The following is a 25,155-nucleotide window of genomic DNA, read 5'->3' on the forward strand; positions in this document are numbered from 1 at the left end:
CTGCCATAGTCTTCTCTCCATGCCTTCTTTAGCGTGATGGATTGCAGCTCTCTGAAACCATGGTCTTCAACTAAGCTTTCTTCCCTCAAGTTGTTTCTGCTTGATGCAAAAATAACTAACACGTCATGGAAATGTGCTTCCACAAAGGGAAACAATGCAGCAGCAGCTTACGGGCATCCTGTCCTTTGAAGGGATTTTTGTTTTTGTTTATTATATTTAAGGATCTTCTTCCCGGCACTCACGCTGGGTGACTCACGCACACCTGTAATTCTAATTCCAGGGGATCAGACTCCCGATTCTGGATTGTGTGACACAGATGTATACACAGAAATAAAAGAAAATAAATATATTTAAAGATTCTGCAAAGTCCTATTTGATTTTCAAAAAGTCTCTTCCAATGTGGGATTGGTGTGTGTGTGTGTGTGTATGTGTGTGTGTGTGTGTGTGTGTAGGGGTGTGGGGGATGGGGGGAGACACATACAGAGGTGAGATCATTCATTTGTTAGCCAGTCAACAAACATGGAATGAGTTCCTGTGTGAACCACATCAGAAGGCAGAGATAAACTCATGGTCCAAGATGCCTTAGATATGATATATACATGCATATCTATATCTATATCTATATCTATATCTATATCTATATCTATATCTATATCTATATCTATATCTATATCTATATCTATATCTATATCTATATCNTATCTATATCTATATCTATATCTATATCTATATCTATATCTATATCTATATCTATATCTATATCTATATCTATATCTATATCTATATCTATATATATCATCTATATCATCTATATCATTTATCTATATCTATGTATATCTATATCTATATATGTGTGTGTGTGTGTGTAAATAAAATATTGTTTTATGTGTTTCAGGGGCATTTTAAATTATCCCCAAATCTTTTTTTTCTAGCATTGAGACAAGCGTTCGTTAGCATCACTAGTTCACAGGTTGGTTGGTGGAAGAATTGGTTATAACCCACCCCACCTCAGCTTCTCTATTTTCTCACCCGACCACAAGGGGGACCCTGTGTGCAGCATCCCTGAGATGCCTCTCCAGTTTTCCACACTGGACCACGAGGGGGCACTGTATGTAGCATCCCTGAGAGGGCTCTCAGAAAACGCGACTTTAGATGAGCAAAATGCACCAAAGAATTTGTTACAGAAGCGAAGGGGGTGCTAGTTCTCTGCCCCTGGAGGATAAGGAACTCTTGGGAGCCCCTTCCCAACAGGGTGCACTGTCTGAAATGGGCCAACACCCCCAGGTTTACCTCGGTCGCCAGCGGCAGAGTGCACGGTACTTTGTTGCTAGCTTGTGTTTCTAGGTACAGGTCTCTACAAGCCCTAGTGTTTCTCGTAGATCTTTTGTTCCCTTCCTTGTTGATTGCCTTTTGCAAACAGGACTAGCACTAAACCCAAACCCTCTTTTGTCAAACCCTAGGCCCTTGCCTGTGTGGACTGGATGTCTAGACAGGTATCACTTATGTTTTTTTTTTTTTGTTTCATCCTAAAAACACCCCTCCCCCAGTCCTTTGCTTTGATACTTCAACCTTGTGCAAGACTCTGAACTAACTCTCTGTGCCCTTCTGACCAATCCTAGTGTCCCATTGGCCACCCGATGTCATTTTGCATAGGGATTGAATTCTCAAAGAGCTTGGATGTTCTCAGATCATAAAAGCGACTCAAAGTGCCTTCAGAAGGATGGCCACTAGGATGTGGGCAGGGGTCTGGTGTCTGCCTGTACCCGGGCTGCTGGGTAGGCAGGCCAGTAGAAATTAAGGGGCTGTTTTCATTCAATGGCGTTCTTTGCTGACTCTGGTCTCCCTGGAAAATAGTCTGTGAGAAGATAACATAAGATACTCTCTCTGTTAGCTCAGTTTTTCTTAATTATAGTAGTTTGGGAGATGACTTAAATCATGTTGTGAGGCTCTGAAGTGATTTTTTTTTCTATTCTTCATATTGCAAAGGAATTTTTTGCAACGTAGGTATTAGTATTTGCTGATTTTTCAGTTGTCCCATTTTATCCCCCGTGTTTTTACCTCTATACACTAAAATCCTTTCAAGGTTGTAATATATGTATATGGGTGAGTGTGTGTGTGTATGTGTGTGTGTATATGTATATATATATGTGTATATATGTGTGTATATATGTGTGTACATATATGTATATATATATATATATATATATATATATATATATATATATATATAACCAACTTTCCTTCCTCTAAGTGTTACAACTCTGAAGGGTATCCTGGCATTCAGGAGCCAAGGAATACCACAAAAATCACACTGTACAACAAACCTCAGACAACAGATTTATTGGGAAAGACACAAGAGGGTGGCCGCTTCTGCTTGGGGAGGAACAGTTCAGGACTCAGCAGAAGGCAGGGTTTCTTGGGGGGACAGAGCTTTCCAGGGTAGCCAGGGGTTGGAGGAATTATGGGAGGATATACACGTAGGGGGGAAAAAACCGGAAAGTAGACCTTGAGATGTATGTTATAGACATTCATCACACACACACAACACCATATGTATGCCATGGAACACACACCACATTTACAGGGAACCTGGTGCAGCTTCATGCATGGTCTTAGAGTAATTTGTTACGCAGCCTCTGGGGGACGTCTCTTTCAGATCCAGTATCGAGAACAGCGGGCTCACTTCACGTAATAGCCATTGGCCAATCTCACAGCCAATCTATTCTCCGTATCCAGTCTCCCAGAATGCTTCAGGCTGTGGTTTACAGGCATCTGTCATTTCTTCTTTTAAATTTCTTTTTATTTTTGAGGTTGTAATTTAATTAGCATGTTTCTCTGGTCCCTTTCCTCCCTCTAGGTCCTCCCTCTTCTTCAAACACATGGCCTCTTTTGTCATTAATTGCAAGTGCATGATTTTGGTTTGGGATTTTTTTGTTTTTGTGTTTTTTTGCTCAGGTTGATCCAATAACACTGTTATGTATAGATAATACTTAAACAATTAGTTCACAGATTTTTATTTCTGAATTGTACTGCACCACAGCTTATTTATGCAGACACCTGTTGAAGACATCTGGGCTGTTTCCACTTTGATATGATTATAATTTAAAAAGAAGTTAATAAGACCTTTTTTTCCCCACATTTACCGATTTTGTGTGTTGTACGTACACACATTCACACATGCCACGACTTACAGAAGTTGATCCTCCCCTTCCCCCCATGTGGGGTCTGGGATCAAATTCAGGTTGTTGGGTTTGGCAACAAGCATTCTTACCTGATGGACTATCTCACTGGTCCCAAAGCAATTGTTTTAAAATTTTGTATAATTTAAAAAGAAAAGAAGAGAAGAGAAGAGAAGAGAAGAGAAGAGAAGAGAAGAGAAGAGAAGAGAAGAGAAGAGAAGAGAAGAGAAGTGAAGAGAAAAGAAAAGAAAAGAAATGCTGGAGAGAGGGTTCAGTAGTTAAGAGCACTGGCTGCTCTTCCAGAGGACTTGGCTTCAGTTCCCAGAATCCACGAGGAGTCTCAGAACCATTGGTAACTTCAATTACAGGGAATCAGATGCCCTCCCCTCACCTCCTTGGGTCCCTGGCATCCACATGGTACACATACACACATGCAGGCCAAACACCCTACACATAACATTTTAAAAAAATGACAAAATAATTAGAGGTCTGTTTTAGCCTCTCATAAGTATTTAGCATTAGAACTGCTAGGTTGTATGTCAGGCATCTTCTGTAGTGGCTGTGCTGTTTTATATCCCCTCTAGCGGAGTGCTCGAGTTCTGTTCTTATCAATTATTTCTGACTTTTTTGTCTACTTATTCTATTTGTTACTGATAGAGAAATGCTCAGATCTCCACTTACCATCACACAGTTGCACCTTTTGCATTTAGCACTGTTAATTTTTGCTTCCCATGTTTTGAGGTTTTTGTGATTGGGTTTGTGGATATTTAGGAAGGCTTTGCTTTTTTTGTATGCTGATTCACACCACGACATGTGTCTTTTGGCTAGGTGCTGAATTCTACTTGTTATAACACAGCTGTTCTGGCTTTTCTTAGCTATAGCTAGAATGTGCATTGCATATTCCTTCCCATTCCTTTGCTGTTATCTGGGAATTTTCACTGAAATGGGGTGTCTTTAAATAGCCTTGCTTTAAAAAAATGTAATCTAAGATTCTCTTTTATTTTTTTCAAAATAATATTCTTATTGGAACTTTCCCATTACTTCTCATTGCTTCCATGTCTACTCCATGACCTTTGTGACCCACCCCTCAAACACAGACAGACAGACAGACAAAACAAGTCTAATCTGAATTGTCCATGTACTTACCGGAACATGGGCAAATTCCCCAAGGCCTGTTCCCTAAAGAAAACTGAGTCCTTCTCTACCTGCACCCCGCCTCCCCCCCACCCCCCAAAGCTGCAACCATGGAGTGCTACACTTCCATTCATTCTTTATTGGAAGTACTGTGATTACTAACTGAAGAAGAGATTGTCAATGGAGGCTGAATTGTACATACAGTAGTGTATTATTTGATGAGTCTTCACATGTGTGAAAACATCCATAACATCTAGAGAATGAACATTTTCCATCATTCGCCTTCTCCTGGGATCCTTAGAAATCAGTATCTCCCACCCTCCCCTCCCCAGGCAGCTATTGGTATTCTGCCGTTATATATCAGCTTGTAATTTCTTCAAATCCAATTCCAGTTGAGGCTGACCACAAACTCCTGTGTTCATCTCCTACGTGTCGGTGTTATAGACATGCAATACAACATAGTCTGGTGTGTTCACTCTCTAAAATCTTGAAGGCCTGGAACTATAGCACTCACTATGGAGTTTTTGGTCATCTTTTTTCATCATAGTGATTTTGAAATTTGTCCATGTTGGGTTTTTATTTTGGCTATTGGTGTGTGTGTGTGTGTGTTTGACAAAGCACTATGATCAAAACCAACTTGGTGAGGAAAGGGTTCTTTGAAGCTTATAGTTGTAATCCATCATGAAGGGCAGTCAGGGCAGGAATCCAAGGCAGGAACCTGGAGGTGGGACTGAAGCAGAAGCCATGGAGAAGTGCTGTCTGCCGTTCTCATCATAGCTTGCTCAGCCTGCTTTCTTACACACTCCAGAACCACCTGCCCAGGGGTAGTATTACCTACAATGCTCTAGGTCTTCCTGTATCAATCACTAAGAAAAGGGCCCATAGTATTGGCGTCAGTTCAATCTTATGGAGGATTTTCTCAACTGTGATTTTTCTCTTCTCAGATGGCTCTAGCCTGGGTCATGGTCAATACAACCAACCCAAGACAGGCCTGCTCCACTGTGTTGGTGGATGGGAATAGCCTGGTGCCTTCACAAAGATGGACCTTTGCTTGTTGCTTTTTTTTTTTTTTTTTTTGCTATGTATAGAACTATAATAAGTTATTACATAAGTCTTTGTATATATGCATTTAATTTCTCTTGGTTAAGTTAGAAGAGGATTAATAGATATTGCAGCAGGCAAAGCTTTGGTTTTGATTGGCAGTCCATTTTCCAGTGCATTTTTGCCAGTTCACATTCTTCCCAGGGCTTATGAGGGTGATATTTTCTTCCTTTACTCGCCAGGTTTTGCAACTGTTTGTCTCTTCAATCATTGCACTTGGTGTGGTTTTTATTTAGTTTATTTATTACCCATTCTTATGTCTTATCTTTTCGAAGTTTCTTCCTGGAATTCTTGCCTCATTAAAATACTTGTTCCTTCACCCCATGCAACCCCCGGCTGCTGTCTGTGGCACAAGCTCTTTGACTGCAATGAGGCTTGAATTTTTCTTCTTTTTTTTTTTTCTTTTTAAATTCACTTATTATCCTCGTGTGTGTGTGTGTGTGTGATGTGAATGCGTGAGTGTATATGTGAGTGTGAGAAAGTGTAGATTCATGTGTGGAGGTCAGGGGTCAGCTTTTAGGACTCAGTCCTCTCTTTTTACTGTGGGGTCTGTTGACAAAACTCAGATCACCAGGTTTATGAGGCAAGAGCTTTTACCTACTGAACCATGTTGCTGGCCCCCAACCAACCAACCAACCAACCAACCAACCAACCAACCAACCAAAGCAGTCAACCAGCCATCCAACCAACCAGTCAACCAAACAGTTCAACCAACCAACCAACCAACCAACCAATCAACCAACCAACCAATTGCTCAATCTTTCTTTGAAGCAGAACATCTTTTATTATTTGACAACAATGTATTTTGATCATACCCAACTTCCCTGTCACAGGTATTTCTAACAAGCCTCACTAAGCACTTCATGTCATCTCCTATTTTGTTTGGTTCATCGGGTCCAATTAGCATTGCCTCATGTGATGGCCATCTAATCTTCTTGCCTTGCTCTGTGTAGACCACCATAGCTATAGTGAGCTCATAAGAACAAGATCATGTCATGTCCAGAAATTAATTTTGCCTCCTTAACAATCTCTTTAGAAGAGTAAACATTAAAACATATTTATTTACTTCTGTTTTATGTGTATGAGCGTTTTTTGTTTGTTTTTTTGTTTTGTTTTTTTTTTTTTTTTCCTGCATGGATGTCTGTGCACCAAGAAAGTGCAGTACACAGTACATACAGAGGTCAAAGGAGGGTGGTAGATCCTCTGGAACTGGAGTTATAGACAGTTGTAAACCACCATGTGGGTGCTGGGAACTGAACCCCTGTCCTCTGGAAAAGCAGTCAGTGATCATAACTGTTGAGTCCTTGCTACGGTCTCAAAAGTAAAAATTTTTAAGTTTGATTATGTTTATGAATTATTTTTAACTATTTATGAAACTATAACCTGCTTAAGATCATAAGATTTTTCTCCTACATTTTTTCCTAGAAGTTTGAGAGTTTTAAGTCTCTGGTCCATGTAAGTTAATTTTTAATTTTTGTTCATGATATAAAGTAAATATTTATTTTCCTTCATAGAATTTTTTTTTGATTTAGCACATCCCTGCCCAGCCTACCACCCAAAAGACATCCTTTTTCATCCACTGGCATATCTTATTTTTGTGAAAAATCATTTACCACCTTTATGTATAGACAGAATGATATAGGTGTTGTGGTTTGACTTTGAAATCTCACCCACAAGTGCACTTGTTTGAACATTGTATTCTCAGCTATCATCACTATTTTGGTAGGTTGTGGATGCTCTATAGTCAGAGATCCTAGAGTGGATGTGGGCCTCATGAGTATTAAACTAGCCCCACTTGCAGCCTGGCTGAGCCCTCCCTCTATCTGCTTCTTGATCTAACAAGATGCTAGCAAGCCATGCTGCAAGCTCCCACTGCCAGGAACAAAGTCAATATCCAGACTTTCCAGGATGGACAGACTGCCCCCTTAAAGTGCAAGTCAGAAGAAATCTCTCCTCTATTGCTTCTAAGATACTTTATGGCAATCACAATATTTTTATGTATATGGGTACACTCTAGCTATCTTCAGACATACCAGAAGAGGACATCAGATCTCATTATAGATGGTTGTGAGCCACCAATGTGGTTGCTGGGAATTGAACTCAGGTTTTCTGGAAGAGCAGTTAGTGCTCTTAACCACTGAGCCATCTCTCCAGCACCTCAAAGTGCTTTCTAAATTTCAGAGGGTTATCTGAATTAAAGGGAGGGACATTAAAAGGAGTATTGTGGGAAGCCACATACGCCATTACAAGATGGCGCTGGCTACCTCTGGCCATCACCCATAAGTTTGGGTAAACAACTAATGTGCGCATGTGCAGTAGAGTTTTTTGCCGAGTCACTACCTGGCCCGAGGCATGCAAATGAGGTACTGAAAGCATAACCAATCGGGTGTAGACATGCCTCTCCTAGGCCTATATAAGCAGCACCAGTTCTGGGGCTCGGGGTCTTTTCGCCTCTGCAATCAAGCTCTCCCAATAAACGTGTGCAGAAGGATTCTGTTGTGGCGTCTTTCTTGCTGGCGAGTCGGGCGCTCACAGAGTATGGCCCACAGTATGGCCCATAGTAAATTCTCATAGTTAGGAATCTTTTTCTTCTAATATAATTTGTGTTGAACCATTTCTTTATGCCTATTCCAGAGTGATTGAAAAAATTCCACTCTACTTGAATAGCCACAGAGTAGAAATAGAAACCGTCCTACCGACATTAAATGTGTGGGTGCTGTAGCCAGATGTGGTGGTTCACATCTTTATTACAATCAACCTGGAGGCAGAGACAGGCCAATCTCTGCCAGTCTGGTCTACATAGAGAGTTCCAGGCCAGCTATGACTATATAGTTAACTCCTGTCTGTGGGCATTTGATACTGAAAAACTAAAACAAAAACAATTTCATATACTTAGTTAGATGCCATCCACATGCTCTAGAATTTTCTTCAATACCAAGGTACTGGGGTAGCCTACACATACTATTCCTTTAAAAAAAAATCAGATCTATAGCACACAAAAAACATCATAATTTGACTTTCTATACTCAGATGGGTCAATATTTGATTCTGTGATAAGAGAGACACAAGGAAAAGAAACCCAGTGGCTATAAAGAGAAATATCCAAACATTTAATGGCTTAAATATACAAGATGGCAATAAACAATAAAAATTGAATAGTTTGGTTTTTACAATGTGGAATGTCATCACTCAGGTTAGGACAAGGCAGCCATCACATAACATATACACATTGTGTTGTAAGATCTACAAGCATACCCTTCCTGACTTCTTGCAATGGTACTGATGCTTCAGGACCCTCTACTTCCACACACCAGACACAGTGAATTGCTCTCCAATAGCTCAGCTGTTCATCTTCTGGCGATGTAGAACTTTGAGAATTACAATTATAGTTTGTTTTGAAAAGCACCTTTCCTTTGATATCTTCCATTTATTAAAAAAAAAATCACATTGAGATCACATGTCCTTCTTAAGCCCCTCCTTGCCTTTGTAATTTGGTTGTTTAAAACAAATAACATTAACTCAGTCAAGACATCCATAACAAATAAAAACACATTTCCAAGTAGGCTGGAATGAAATAGATCAGAGACTACTATATTTCTTGAGTTGGTCATAAAGGAAGAGGGAAGTAGTTTATCTGCCCACGACGAATCTGGTGCCTGGGCTGTATCCACACAGCCGGTGTGAAGGGACAGACCACATGATCATGGCTGTGACTAGCTGACATCCACAAGGTCCATGGCCACAATGGGACGTGAAGGTCAGCTCTCGGCAGCTGTTTTGAGTGTTGGTCTGCTTATGTAAGTTTTTAGACTGGTGTAGGATCCATCAAGCAACGCGAGAGCAGGACAGGGCCCGGTGGCTCCACAGTTCAGTGACTAAGGAACTGGCCATTTCCATTAGAGAATGAGGGTAGAGAGGTCTTGATTTAACTACTCGCTGTTGGAAACAGCCCTTCTTTTTGTCCACAATCACAGTTCTGATGTATCTTCATGAATTCTTGTTGCAAATTTTTTTTTTAATTCAACTCTAAAAACATCCTTTAGAAAACCATGACTGAATCACTCACAAATGTAGCCCCAGGGAAACAAGTGTTCTCTCTTTATTGTAGTTCCTTTCAGAATTGAAATAACACAATAACGACTGTAGACATGGCCTCTTAGTACAGCACACATGTTTTGCCTCTCTCTAGCACCTGAAACCTTAGGTTAATATATTTTATGAATCTTTCTCTCTATCCCTGCCCCCCCCAGAAGTTGGTCAGATTTACCACCGTGTTAAAGACCAGTCAAGTTTGAAAGAGGTTTCAGACAAGAAAGTTGGGTGTGCTGGGCTCAGACGACTACTGCTACATGCAGAGCAATATTACAGCTAAGTGGTATAATTTTCTACAAAACCCAACAATGCAGCATTAGAAGGTGCTCACTAAGGTGCTTCTCAATTCATGTTTTTAATGGGCTGTATCAGACACACAGATAAACAAATATGGATACGTAGGCATACACAAACGTGGACACAGTTCTGTACAACTTATGTCTTAGATACTTATATGTTTATATCAGAACCACACAGGGGAAACAAAATAAATTCAAACTTCAGCTCCCTGAATTGATGAAAATCGACTAGCTCACAAAAACATCGAAATATTTCAATTTCATATAAAATATCTACAAAAATAGATAGCATTTACAAAAACTAGATAGTATTTCCAGTTTTCCTTAGTAATTATTCACCCAGTCCCTTCCACTTCTTTGTCTTCTCAAAAGGTGGCCATCTCCAGCAAGGAACGCTTAAACAGCTGAGCATTTCTGGACAGGTCTGTCACCTGGTGCACCATTTCCTGCAAGGCAGTGGTACTGGGGTAGTGGAGGGCGGCCATTTTGGTCGCCATCACTATCGTCTTGAGCTGTTCGCAGAGCTGGTTGCTGGAGTTCCTGACTTTGTTGCGAATGTCCTGGGCAGCCACCTGCCTTGTCAGAGTGTCTCCAATGAACACCAGTTTGTGCGCACTAAGAATGACAAATTTGCTGTGCGCCACAAAGATCCGTGGGGGCTGGGCTGAGCTGACACAGCTGAAGAGGGCGTCGATGGCGTTGAGTAGGGAAATGAAATGGGTCTCACACTGGTCATAGTAGAAGCAAAGCAACTGCCTATCCTGAGCACCCACACTGTTGTTGGTGGTTGGGAGGCTCTGAGAGGGCTTCCATTTAGAGATATCATTCTCCACAGGCTTGGTGATCTCTTGTTCCAACAGCTGGAACTGACTCAGCTAAAAGGAAGAGAACAGGTTTCATTAAGGGCAAGGCATACATTGTAAAGGGAAAGAAATATGGGTGTGGGGTCAAAAGATATCAGTTTCATCTTTAGTAGATGCCAGGTACCTAGGAGCTGTGAGACCTTATCCAGGATGCCTTGCTTCCTAAATTGTGCAACGTGGACATTGGGAAGAGGATCCCTGGGGGATCCTCCAGCATAGATCTTCTGTTATGACACCATTTGTCTTTTTTTGCACTCTAACTGGAAGGCAACAGCCTTACCTTCTAAGGCCATTATGAGGGCTCAATAAAATACTATTATTCACAAAGTGAATATTAATCATTATTATTTGCAAAGTGTTTGAAACAGTGTTTGGTGAATTGTAGGTTCTAGTTATTATTATTTTAATGTTTGGAGGCAGCAAGGGAAAACCAGATGTAGTGACCTTTCTGTCAAATAAATCAACAGTTTGTTACTTCCTGGGTAAGGCCTTTCTTCAAGATCGAAAGTTCACGAAGATTCTCTCTCCTATTTGCACTGTTGAGATGGACACATTGTGCTCTGTTACTGCCGAGACCTCTTAGAAATGACGTAGGGAAAAGGACACAACAAAGAAATCTCAGCATTTCTTATTTGCCGTATTTTATAGCATGCATGTGTAGGTCAGAGGACTCTTCATGGGTGCTGGTTCTCTTCTCCTGTATGGTTTCTAAGACTCAAACTCCGGTCATCAGGGTGGCAATAGGTGCCCTTACACGGAACCACCTCAACAGTCATAGGACCAGACTTCTTGATGCTATCATTAGCATCCCTAACTGGACTGTTCTTTCCAATCGAAATGATACTTTCTAGCTATGGTACTAAGAACACTGATTTTGGGAGTCAGTTAATCTTTCATCCTGACTCAGAGCCGAGCCAGCTCAGGGACACCCTCATCTTGCTTCCTTGCTAAGAAGTGCATAGTCGATTTTCTATTCCATGGAAACTATTTGCTTCTTAGGAATTACCTTCGTGTCTGCTAGCTTTCCCAAACTCTGCTGTCCTATTAGGCCAACTGCCAATGTAAGCATGGCAGATACAGGGTGGTGTCTTAATATTATTTGATAATAATGAATTTGATTTCAAATCATGTGTCTGTAGAGGGTAGTACTTTTCCATTTTATAGAGAGGGAACTGGCCCATTACAATGATGTTCAAGTCTACACAGCTGTTAGCTGGAAAACTCTGATTTGCTAGAGACATCTTGTCACTTCATGTTGTGATGTGCTATTTCATTTCATCTTAAAGTGCATATAAGTCTTTAGTCCATTTCTCTTTGTTTTCGTGTCCTTGGCTTCACAATACCTATCCTTACCTGTTATACTCACTAAACCTTTGAGTGAACACCCCCTGCTCAGAACTCTTGGTAAATGGACTTATATATGTCTCATAGACATTGGCTCCTTCCCTCTGACTCTTAGACTGGACCATACAAAAGACAGGGAGAGGGGTGGGGTCTAGGGGAGAGTTAGACTCAAACTCTCTTAGGAGTTTGATAAACACAAAAGGGAGTTGACCATTATCTAAGGAATCCTAGATTAAGTGACATCTACAGAGGTTTTGAAGTTGGGCCCAATGCACACACCTGCAAGGTCAACAGCCAAAAGGTTGAGGCAGGAGAATACCAACTTTGAAACCAGCCTGGACTGCATTGTGAAAACTTATCTCAAAGCATTACAGAATACCACAAAGCCCTATAGGAAGGGCTTTGAGTGGCCATTTATGAGTCAAAGTTAGATGTGAACCAAGTGAAGTGATTGGAGAAAATGTTGGATAGTAGAGAATGAGGCAGATACTGGAAGAGAATACCAAGAAGAATACAGTCCTTGCTTTCTTTGGTCTTGGTTGCATCTCATTCCCTGGAATTCCTTTATTTGGCCTCAATGGAAAACCAGTTAGCTTGGGCTTGCCTGACTTGGGTCTTGTGTCTTGAGACTGAAAGCTTTACTCCTAACGGGTGATAGATGTACAGGCACAGTCTGAACAAACACTGCCATTTGGATGCAATCCAGGCATCCTCAGCTGTAGTCATAGGCCACACACCTTCACTTTGTTCTCATGTCCTATTACATGCCTGGGACTTCCTTCTTCTTGCCACTGTGCCAGGAGGACCCCAGTCTTTGGGAGCTATCCGTTCCCTACCAAATGGTGTGCTGTCTGCTGTGTTCAAACCTACCTGGTGATGCTCCAGCTGCGCCTTACTCTGCTTCATGATGTTCTCCTTTTCCAAGAGCTCCTTCTGCTGTCGCTCAAACTCCTCCTTGCCCTGGTGTGTTCAAAACAAAGACAGTATTACCTCCTTGCTGTGAGACACTTATGGGGACAGTTTCACTGACAAGTATACTCAGACCTTCATTATCTACTGGCCACTTCCCTCATGTCTAGTTAGACATTGTAAACCACAGATTAGCGACTTCTGAAATTACCGTGGAGATAGGCTGAAGAGTAAAGCCCGTGTCCGTGTGGGCTGCCACGGTCACTGCCAGCTCTAGCTGGAGAGCTTCTGAAGACTCCCAAGCATTCTTTTTCCATGGTTCTTTTAAAATAGATTGTATGTGAACCATGCGCTTCCAAACAAAGGTTAAAAAAATGGGTGCATAGTTCACTTCCGATTTTTTTGACTATTCTGCATCTCTCTATCCATCCTTAGTACTCTCCAGTCTACAGCATCAGAAGACCAGTGGAATGTTAAATGCCTTCCTCTAACCTCGGCCAATCCTCAGCATGAGATGTGGTTCAGTTGATCCTTTCTACTCCCTTTCATCTGGGGGCTGTTGGTATTTTAATCGTTTTCAGCATAACTCATGGCTCTCAGTCCAATGGAAAAGAATGGCAGCCTAAAGCACTAAGCCAAACACAAAGGCATGGATTATGGTAGATTGCTGGAATTCTTCAAAGCAGACAGGGAAGCCTTCAGGGTTCCAGGTCCATTTGGGAGCTAGCACAGTTTATACTCATAGGAAGCAGTTTGCAGATTTTAACATAAGTAGGTCAAGCTGTTGGCCAATTGGCAAGGGATCCCAGGGTCCTCTGGATCTGATGGAGCTCTGTGTCTTTGTAAGCAGCTAAACACACACACATACACAGACACACAGACACATATGCACACACTGTAGGCTGAAAGAGTACCTTAGAAACTCTCTATGTGCAGATATTTCCAACAATTAAAAAAATTAACAGTGATATATATTTAAACTTATTTCTATTATGACGAGCTGTTCCATGAACCTGTGCCATAAAAACACAAGCAGAGGAAGAATGATTCTATGGCTGATGGACTCACCAGCCAACAACATTGATGAGTCTCCTCCAGCTTTCCTGAGGTGTATCAATGAGACATCATACAACCATGTGAGTTAATTCTCAAAATAAAATTAAGGTCCAGGGAAGTTAGACAAAGTGGCTGTACATTTTTTTGGACAACCTCACCCTCAGTTTTCACAACAGTTAGATTAACATGTTTTGCTATCGGTCCAGCTCACAGCCTTATGGACATCAGCCTTGAGTCTGGGTGGTTTATAGGTCTGGTTTCCTTACCTGCAGGTGAACATAATCATAATCATCCATCCAACTCCGTTCAGAACCGTCACTGCTACCGCAGTCTGGTGGCTGGTCCTTGCTTAGAGTAGGAGGCAACGGCTTACTGTGGACCTGGGCTTTGTAGTCACCAGGATGCAGTGGCTGCATCTGGGAGCCCGGATGTGTGTACTCGCTTGAGTTCATGATGCTGTTGGGCCCATTCTTCAGATGCGAATTGCCAGGATCTGCTCTAAAGAGGGTCTCTGCGTAGGTGCTGATGGTAGTGGTCAGTTGTTTGGCGTCGTCTGGCACTGTCTTGGCGACCATCACAAACCGGTCTAGGTCATCACACTTATTTTGGGGCTTATTGATAGCTAAAATATTCAGGGACCAGCTGCATTCATTCAAGTCATGGCTGGTTTGGCTTAGAATCTGATGGGAATCTTCTACTCTTTGGAGTTCCCGCTTCATTTTGTTGTGGAGGACCAGTTCTGGGAGGCAGGAGGCATTGGCTAAAGCTCCCTTGGCAAAATGGAGGTATTCTCGTAAGAACAGCTCTACTTTGTCCACCGCAGTGCGGATCTCATTGATGTGCCTTTCCATGTATCCGTAGCACCTCCAGTCTGTGGTGACCAGTGACATGAGGCTGCACACACCCATCTCCAGGGTCTGCTGGAGCCGATAGAGCTTCTCAATGGCTGTGTCTGGGTCCAGTCGGAGCCTTTTGTCTTGAGACGGGGAGGCTGACAGTGAAGATTCCTTTGAGGAGGTGGAAGATGTGGACATGTTACTCCTGGTACTGCCAGTGCTGGAGAAGGACAGTCTGTTGATCCCGTCTACCACGTCCCGAGAGCCTTTGGCATCTGCTGGGTTGTGCAGAGGGACATCGTAGACACCGTCTCTTTCCTCCGGATTTGCCTTTTCGCTGGTTTCTGTTGGTACCTCCAGAAACTGAACTCCCCGGGGGACATCATATGCATCACTCTGAGTGTCCCCAGACTGTCCCAGCTGAGAGGGTGCATGGTGCAGGGAAAAGCTCTGGTGTCTTCGTGCCATTGGTTCGACACCTCCTGGAGCATCACAGGGGAATTTGATGTGCAGGTCCTTCCCTGCTGTCTTGGTGCTGGTTGGAGGGATGTCATAAACCCCCTCAGGTCTGCTGTCTGGCTTTCCATCTTGCTTCATTGGAGGAGGGAAATCATATTCCTTTTCCCTGAGCCCTGCCTCATCTCGGCAAGCCGATGGTGGAATGGCATAGACCTAAAAAAGTAAGTAAAAAGCCATTTTATTTGTTCAGTTGAGACTTGGAGGAGGCAGAAAGTGAATAGCGTGGTCCAGAGTTCACAGCACTGTTCACTTGATCCTCTTCCTCTCCTCTCATCATTTACTACCTCAGATGCTTCCCAGCATGCAGCATGCTCCTTAGAGGATGTATGCCTTTGTCCTAGTACCTGAGCATCCTTAACCATTCTCGTTGCTAGCTTGGGTATAGAGCCCTCCCTCCTAGCTAAATTGCTCATCACTGGGTTGCAGTCTCATGTTTCTAACCATTCACTGACTGTCCTACACAAACTGATCTATGCTAAGAGACAGAAGACATTGATACACTGGGCAGAGGGACCTGTGTTCCCTTCTTGGTCATCAGGCTGCCTGTGTGTGTGTGAAGCTGCCTGGGTCTTCTTTGTATTCAAAGGCACAGTCCCCTATCTGTTCAGCAAAGCTAACTGCATTTGCAGTGCAAACAGGCCCAGAAGATGACAGAAAAATCAAATGAGCTACTTCTTATGTAGAGTCAAAGGAAGCTGTAAACCCCTTCTAGAAATATGTGATGTGTTAGATACTGCCAAACTGAACATACTATCTCCCCTTCCAATGGACTCTCATGATTGATGTCTTCATATTTTCGGGGACTCAAAATTTGTAATAATAATGGCTTTCTTCTTTCCCTTGCTTCCTTCCCTCTTTCTCTTTCTTCTTTCTCTCCTTTTCCCTTTTAGAAATGCCATTCTTGTTTTACCCCAATAAACTATGATACACCCCCCCCCCATTGAGGTACTCATCCACATATTGTGTTTTTCCAGTTCACTTACCCCTTGGGTGGGAGGAATGTCATATACCCCTTGGGGTTTCATCTCTCCCACTAGGGCTGAAAACACAGGGCCTTTTACTGATGAAGGAGGGATGTCATATACCTGAAAAGAAACACTCGAGTTACCCAGAATGCAATGGAATCTGCTGTTCAAGGCCCCTGCTATTGTTTCTGTAAGGATTCATTCATCAGGTCATACATAGACTTGGTCGTTAGTAGTGTTTCATGTCATCAGGGGCTTCTGGATGTTTTCTTTATGACTCTTGGATTCTTTGATTTAGGCTAATTATGAAAACAATCTTACATGAACTATCTGCTCTATAATTTAGATCATTTAAATGACACACTTCCAGAAATAAAATAACAAACTGATAAAGCAGATGAGAAATTTCTCAGATGAAAGACTAGACTTTCTGATAAGGCAAACCTAAGAAATACAATGTAAGCAACACCGACTGAAATGGCCTTTGGACAGGCAACCTCCACAAGGTAAGGTTGTGGCTGATGTCCCTCTTCTCCTGTATGTTCCTAAAGAGCTGCTGCCCCCCTACACCAGCTCCCCTGGTGATGTTCCCATTGCCTACCCCTTGAGTGCTGTGGGAAGGAGGGACATCGTAGACATCCTTTTGGTATCTGGATGGGTACTCGTACACATAGCCATGGCCCGTCCTCACTGGGGTGATCACCTGTGGATAAGAATACACAAAGATGTCAAACGTCAGCCCCAAGTCCTCAGCATATTTATCAGCCTGTGTTGAGAAACATATCCCTAATCAATCCATCAGAGAAAGGAGAGAAAGGAGAGAAAGGAGAGAAAGGAAACAAAGTACGGGAGGGTGAGAGGAAAGGAAGATACAAGGTCAGAATATGAAAGAAGTGACTGAAATATGTTTATCTCTTTTCTTAAGAATTTTCCAAAAATCTGATCAAAATTCATCAATGGAGTCTTAATTCCCTATATTCAAGGAGATATGTTTAAATTATCAAAGTTGGACTGCAGAGAGATATCAGTTAAGGGCACTTGCTATTCTCTTTCTTTCTTTCTTTCTTTCTTTTATTTCTTTTTTTTTTTTTGTGGGGGGGGGGGGTTTTGAGACAGGGTTTCTCTGTATAGTCCTGGCTGTCCTAGAACTTGCTTTGTAGACCAGGCTGACCTTGAATTCAGAAATCTGCCTGCCTCTGCCTCTGAGTGCTGGGATTAAAGGTGTGTGCCACCACACCTGGCTGGCACTTGCTATTCTTACAGAGGACCTGGGATTGGTCCCCAGTACCCACATGGCAGCTTACAACCATCTTCATCTCTGGTCCCAGAGGCTCTGATACCCTCTTCTGGCCCCCAACAGCATCAAGCACATGTGTGTGTGTGTATGTATGTATGAATATATTACAAAACACTCATGTACGTACATATAAAATAAAAATAAATTATGAAAGTCTTAGCTGATCCATTTGGAGTGGCCAAAGTACAACAGTACAGTTTTTTTTTTTTTTTACGAGGCTCCAAGGCTTTTGTAAAGAACATAAGCAAATAGTTTGGCCACTTAAAATTCCTCTCATACCTACCCCAGTATGCCTCTTTATCTGAAATTATTATTGTGATTATAACTGAAAATTCCATGGGTCACCCTAATCCTTTCATAGAGCCACTGATGAACAGTCCTGTTCTTATAATTGCCTGGGAATATTCACTTTACTTTATGAGACAAGGGAAACACAGTTTCCCACAGTGTCTATAGGAGACCCTGTTCCAACATCCTTGGATGTTCAAGGCCATGGGGTGCTGTGTTTTGCATGTAACCTCCATATATCATTGGACACACTTCAAATCCTTTCCCAATGTTTTTATAGTCTATAATGTTATATAAACACCATACAAACACCAAGTCAATAGATGGTATGCAGTATTATTTAGAGAACAATGTCACAAGTTTACACATCTTCATTGTAGATGCAATTATTTTCTAAATAATTTCTGCTTGCAGCTGGTTGTCTCCACGGATATGGACTCCATGCGGCAGAGAATGGATTGTGTTGATGAGGAAACCCTTAGACTCTCAGCTGTGAAGTGTCTTGTCCTCTAGTCTCTAATCATCTCCCCATTTCCATAGGGAAGCAAATACCCTACATCCAGCCATTGGCAGAAGTTAGCCAACAGAACCTTACCTAGTGGACTGGCCTGTTCACCCTCCCTCCCCCTCCCTCTTTTTATGTGGACGCACTCTCTGGTATAGGCACACGTGGAGAGCAGCAGTCAATCAACGTCATGTACGTTTTTCTTTTTCTCTCTACTTTATTTTATTGAGACAGGGTTTCCATACTGACCTAGAGCTCACCACTTGGTCAGACTGGGAAGCCCTGAGACTTGGCTCTTCCCACTGCCCATACCAGCACTGTGGTTATAGGCAGAAGCTTTTCCATGTATGTTGGGGATCTGAACTCAGGGCCTCTCATTTATACAGCAAGCACTATACCCACTGTAGACTCTTATGTCCATAGCTAGGTACTGACTGGTCGTTTTAAGACACGATTTCAACTCAATCCATTTGCTCTTCCCAGGGTTTGAAAATGGCGCAGTCTTACTTTTTTTTTTTTTTTGTTTTGCCCAAGCACCCCACTCCCAAACCATTAACAGTCCTACACTGCCTACCATGTCTTTGAGAAAAGACTTCCAAAATTAGGAGGATCTGTCTGTTCCCAGGAGGCCTTTCATCTTGAATGTGAAGACTCTGGCGTCAGGCTGCCTATGTGGAAAATGCCCCATGCCCACCTCAAGCTGAACAGAATGGAACACAGCCAAGGTCACCAGTGTCTGTACCCCAGGGCCTCCCAAATCTCCTGGTCCAGTTTTGTTTAAAATGCCTGATGCTTACAACTGATTATTTCTTACACTGAAGGTAAAGGAGATTAGTATGCAGCAAACATTTCCACCCAGTCTCTCCATTGTCTCGGGTTTAGAAAAGGAACTCAGCGCTTTAAGTTTGTTGGCAGAGAGTGACGGAACCAGTTTCTGAGGCAGCCATTGTATTGTGCACAGCAAATATTCCTTCATAAAGCAGGGGCTGTTGGCTAAAATCCTTTAGTGCCATTTATGGTTGGTTTTTTTTTTTTGTGTGTGTGTGTGTGTGTGCACTTACCATTGTGCAGAAGAGATGTGAAGATCTTAAAGACTTTCCGTTTATAGATCAACTTGCTCACAACCCAGTTTTGGTTGAATGTAGAAGCTTCTTAGAATGGGTGTTGTGCAAGCTGCCAAGTTAGGGATGCTAGAGAACTAATCCTGATTAAGCTGAAGACCTGCATCCCTCTTCACCTTGGAGGGCAGGGAGGAAGAGGGGGCAGTGCTGATGCCTGAGTGTGGTGTTGGGGAATACAAGCAGGGCGAGACCCATAGAGAGGGATAGGGACCAATCTATCCCTTGCTTTTGTAGCCCTTCCCTGGCAGGGCACACACGGGCTTCTTGGCATTTACCATTCCACTTCCTGACAAATGTCACAGAACCCCAACTTGCTCTCTCTTTCTCATTTAGAGGATGCCTGTGGTCATCTGGTGTTTAAAACTTTGCATTCCAAACCAGTCATTTTTCCTTGTTTATGCAGTTAGAAACACAGATGGTCAAAACCACAGAAGGGAAAAAGCCAATAAAATAGAGCCTTCCCATCCCAGCATTCCCGGTGGTATGATCCAGCTCACAGGGACCCAGCAACGCTGTTGAAGTGAGGCCAGAGCTTTGCCTCTTGTGGAACAAGTCCAGGGCATTTAGTGATACATGTGGCATCTTAGGTAAATCTGATGGAGCTTTCTTCAGAGCTAGCTTTGCCTATATCCTTCCTAGGACCCTCTCCAGGCCAATTGTGTGTTCCCTCCTCAAGGCAAAGTGCTTGGCTAGCCTGACCTTCAGGCTCCTTCTTCCTGCTTGACTGAGCACACGAAAAGCACACCATCCCCACACTCATCCTCCTAGAACCTTCAGCCCAGGAGGCAGACCAACAGCTGACCATGGCCGTGAGTTTGGAAGAATTCCCCTGGGTTTAAATGGAATCACCACACAAGGGCATTTTTACACTAGTTTCTCAATAAAATCAAGTCCCTTTTTTTTTTTTTTTTTAAATCATGTCCCTTTTCTCTCAGTTTGTTTTTCTTTTTCTGCAGTCCTTTTATTCTATGTATTTATTTATAGTTGCAAAGGCTTAGCCCAAGGAATTACCAAGTTGACCTCTTAATTCATTACTGCTTCCCAGGGAGCTAAGCAGTGTGGTAGGCTGGGACCCTGAAGGTCCAGAACTACAGCTGCCCCCTGATTGTGATCATCCCTGGAAGGGTCTGCATGGTCATTTGTGGCTCTGTTGCTGTCCTGATGATGAATCCTGTTGTCAACTAACCAGAAAAACCCCAGAAGAGCTACAAAGCAGACAACAGACTGTAACCATTTAGGGCTTTTTTCCTCCTTTAAATTTTTTTTTTTTTAATAAAAACCTCTGATTGCTTGTTGTGTGCATGTGTTATGTGTGTGTGTGAGAGAGTATGTGTATGTGTGCATATGTGTATGGGGACATGAGGGGGTATGTGTGCACACACATGCATGAGTATGTCTGTGTATGTGCATATGCATGAGTGCAGGTGTTTGTGTATGTGCACATATGTGTGTGTGTGTGGTATGTGTATGTTTGTGTACATATGTGTTATCTAGGGTGTGTGTGTGTGTGGAGTGGTGGTGTATGTGTGTGTGCTTGTGAGTATGTGACTGTGTGTGAGGGCCAAAGACTGACATCAGGTGACTTCTCAACCTCTTTCTACCTTTTTTTTTTTTTTTTTTTTTTTTTAAATTTAAGAATAGATGCTCGTAATATGCTTGCATTATGTGTTCAGGCACTACTATTACCCGGTGTGGTGCTACACACCTGTAACCCCAGCACTCAAGAGGCTGAGGCAGGAGGATTGTGAGTTTGAAGCTAACTTAGGGCACATAGCAAGACTGTCTCAAACAACAACAATAACAAATAATAATAAAAAAACAAAACCAAAAAGAAACATTTTTCTTTCGATAAATCAAACTTCCTCCGCCGCCAAGTATGTGTCAGCTTGATTTAGGAGATTGAAGGACAGGCTAAACTCTTAGCTCTGAAGGTCAAGTCTCTGCTGCTAAATAATGTTTCACATTAAAATTCCATGTAAAAAGATTTAGAAACACTTAGTGTTTTTATGTATGTGTACCATGCGCATTCAGTAGCCGCAGAGGCTGGAAGAGAGTGGCCGGTCCCCAGCTGGGCCGGTGGATAGTTGTGAGCCACCATGTAGATGCTGGGAACTGAACCCGTCTCAGCCAGGATGGCCAGTGATCTTAACTGCTGAGTCATCTTTGCAATCCTAATCTTCTTCTTCTTCTTTTTTTTTTTTTTTTAGAGATTTATTTTATGTATATGAGTACACTGTAGCTGTACAGACGGTTGTGAGCCATCATGTCGTTGCTGGGAATTGAACTCAGGACCTCTACTTGCTCCGGCCCAAAGATTTATTTAGTATTATATGTAAGTACACTATAGCTGTCTTCAGACATACCAGAAGAGGGAGTCAGATCTCATTATGGATGGTTGTGAGCCACCATGTGGTTGCTGGGATTTGAACTCAGGACCTTCGGAAGAGCAATCGGCGCTCTTAACCGCTGAGTCATCTCTCCAGCCCCCTCATCTTATTCTTTGAGATAGAATTTTCCTCTGAACCTAGAGCCCATCAATCTGGGTATGCTGGCTGGCCAATACACACGTATGTACATTCATATATACATACATACCTATATACATACCCATAGTTGGTTCTTACATGGGTGTCAGAGCTCTCAATTTAAGTCCTCATGCTCACACAGCAGGGACTTTACATACTAAGTCATCTCAGTAGCTATCATTGTATGCATTAAAGGGGTTCAGTTTTGTAGTCTCACACATACACATAATTCGCACTGACAACTATAAGCACTTACAAACGAACGCATGGAATCAATCTCTAGGGCAGGGCCCTGCCAGGAAGAATGAAAGACCAAAGACCTAGGATATGCTAGCCCTCTAATTAAGGTGTTTACATAAGAACAAGGGAGCAACCTCAGCTGTTCTGCCTTGCACTTTAGCAGCATTTGATTCTCCCTGCATTGAGCCTTAGATCCCCACTGCAGGAACTGCTTTTGAAGATGTTTCTGACACAGCCTGTATTTTGTAGCTTAAGGTTCTGAACCCACAGATTCAACCAAACTCAGGGGCAGGCGGTGCATGAAAACAGTTCCCACCCGCACCACACATATGCCGATTTCCATTTCTCTTCGTCATTCTTTCTTAATAATACGGTCTAACAAGTACATGCACAGCATCTAATTGCATCAGGTTTTGTAAGTTGCCTAGAGATGATTCAACGTCTATGTGCAGATGTATGCAGGTTATACAGGCATTATGTCATTTTCTGTAAGGTCTTTGGAGCTCCTGGAGTGAATTTCCAGAGAGGTAATCTACTTTCATGATTCATAATTTGGAGAGCTGGACGCACTGGCTTTAAAGGAAAGGTCCATTTGGACAGCAGAAAGCTAGAGACTGGATTGGAGGAGAGACTCTTTGGGGCTCTTTGTTGATGTTTCTGCAACCAGCTTGCCTAGGTTTATTCTTTGACAGCTAGAAGAAGGCTATCTGGCTATCTGCTTGAAAGCCCAGCAAACAGGGACAGAGGAGAAACAGCCATACTTCTGTACTTAGGAGCAGGCGCACATACTATTGAAAGGGAGGCGGCCATGCTTGCGTTCATTCAACTACTGGGAATGTGTTATCAGATCTTGCATGTTTTCAGATGCCAGAAGTGTAAATCTGGTTTTCAAAATTTGAAGCAGTGTGTTGGCTGATTAAATCACACCTCGGGCCCCTATGCTGCCCGGTTTGATTTCGCCAGTATGTTATTTTTTGTGTGTATGAATTCTCTCTCCTTCATTGAGACCTTGAAACCTCCAAGTTCTGACCAATACCATCTCTATCAAGACTGAAAGACTCTGGTTTCCTCAAATGCCCTGAAAACCCACACGTCTGCACCTGCTTTGTCCGTTCAACTCTTTCCTCTCCCCTTATCTTCAGATAATATTATGCTTTCAGAGTCAAGTCAAATTCCTGTCTCCCAGAAAGCCTTCCCTAGATGGATAAACTACCTCTGTCTTTGTAACACTCCAAGTAATTTACATATTTATATTCATGTCTGACAGTGCATGTGGCTTATTGTTTGACTCTCTCGGTGAACCTCGTGTCGCAGCAGGGCTTATAACCGTGCCTTGGATAAAGCAGATTTTAGGAAAGATGATGCTAGAAGGAAGGGAAATGATGCCTGCCTACATAGAATAAGCCAGGTTTCCAGGTCGGGCAGCTCTGAAGAGAGTATTATATCCCAGGCTGAAAGGCACAACCCATATCAGCCATGGTGATGGTGAGCAGATGTGGGGTGAGTATTCAGTAGCATGAGGGGTCAGCAACACTGACGAATGCATCAGCAGCTGTACCAAGAGAAAGAAGATGGCATATTCTTTGATCTCCCTTCACTTCAGATGGAAGTGTACACCAAGAAGCATTGTGTATCGGTTCCTAGGGCGTTCAAGATCCTCTTTCATTACAGCTGTGTACCAAAGGTGGAAAAACTCAGTGGCTGTGAAGCTCATGGCTGATGGCATTGTCTTGGGATGGGTAGAGCTGGACCCGATGTCTGTGGGTCTATCACCACTTAGAAGTCACGAGACCATGAGCAAGGCTGTGGCCAGGCTGGAAACCATCAGGCACATGATGTAGAAAAGCATGAGTTTAGATTTACCTGTGCTCATGGGGTTGGCAGATGGCAACAAAACCCTCTCTGGAGGGAAGGAGCATCTCACGAACCCAAGAGAGTCTTTTTCCCAAATAATTAATATATATATATACATACACACACATATACATATATAAAACCGTGTTCAAGACACCTAGAGAACCAGTACCAACATGTGGAAAGCCAGTCCTTGTTGGCTTGCTGCTGGTCAGGATGTAGTTAGTTCATATTTTAGTCCAGTGGTTTCGAGGCTGCTTGCCTTCAAAGTGTTTCATGATTAAACATGAAGATAAAACAAACAAACAAAAATCGCTAGCTTGGTATGTTTAAGTTAGATGAGAAGAGAGCCATCTTTACACATAGGTGAAGGATTGAAAGAGAGGCCCAGAAGGCACGAGGGACTTCAAAGCAAAGCCACAAGTGACAGGAGACTCTGCTTCTTCAGAGCCACCAGTAGACTTACTTAGGTTATTATTTTATCAGTGCTGCCAATATCATGATTATCCTCAATGGAAATCAAGATACTCCAGGGGAGAGCCCTGCAGGGAAGAGTGCTTTCATAGGGTTTAGAGATGAAGGACTTTTCCGAAGGGAAGGGTGATGAGATTCTAGGCTCGGGGCATGGGATGAAATTCTTATCAGTGGAAGAGCACAAACTAATGCTTGCCAAGAGGGTCTTACCAAGAAGTAGGACATGGAGCTTGCTCTCGGCAATGTGTATAATATGCAAAGCATTGGCTTACAGATAACTTCTCTTGGGATGTCACTGGGGCCAAGGCCTCAGCAAATCTATTTGGGCCATGTCTTCCCTTGAGTATCTGTCTGCCTCACCTTCCTAATACAAAGCTGGGGTTAGGAAACCTTTGCCCTGTCAGCTGCCTGCTCACTGGAGCCTCAAGTGAAGCAGGGAGGAAGTAGCCATCTACCATTCTCCAAGACAAGTTCCTCTTATCCCTCCCCCCGCCCTCCCCCAAATCCTCAGGTTCTTCCATGTCTCTCTCTACTCTTCCTTCAATGCAACATCT

At 42.7% G+C, this 25,155-nt stretch overlaps 1 protein-coding gene across 2 annotated transcripts in view; it reads right to left on the reverse strand.

The window, feature by feature from the left end:
• Positions 1-8,501: 8,501 nt before the first annotated feature.
• The window catches only part of Nedd9 (neural precursor cell expressed, developmentally down-regulated 9), a 117,511-nt gene continuing 100,857 nt past the window's right edge, over positions 8,502-25,155 (reverse strand). For both annotated transcript variants that reach the window (XM_029468323.1, XM_021180651.2), the window contains exons 3-7: positions 16,899-17,000; positions 16,316-16,417; positions 14,244-15,485; positions 12,883-12,972; positions 8,502-10,680 (exon numbers count right to left, since the gene is read on the reverse strand). In XM_029468323.1, the coding sequence (XP_029324183.1) occupies positions 10,171-10,680; positions 12,883-12,972; positions 14,244-15,485; positions 16,316-16,417; positions 16,899-17,000 (2,046 nt within the window). In that variant the 3' untranslated portion in view covers positions 8,502-10,170. The remainder of the gene's footprint in view (positions 10,681-12,882; positions 12,973-14,243; positions 15,486-16,315; positions 16,418-16,898; positions 17,001-25,155) is intronic.

The sequence above is a fragment of the Mus caroli genome, chromosome 13 (assembly GCF_900094665.2).
Source record: "Mus caroli chromosome 13, CAROLI_EIJ_v1.1, whole genome shotgun sequence".
Lineage (NCBI taxonomy): Eukaryota > Metazoa > Chordata > Mammalia > Rodentia > Muridae > Mus > Mus caroli.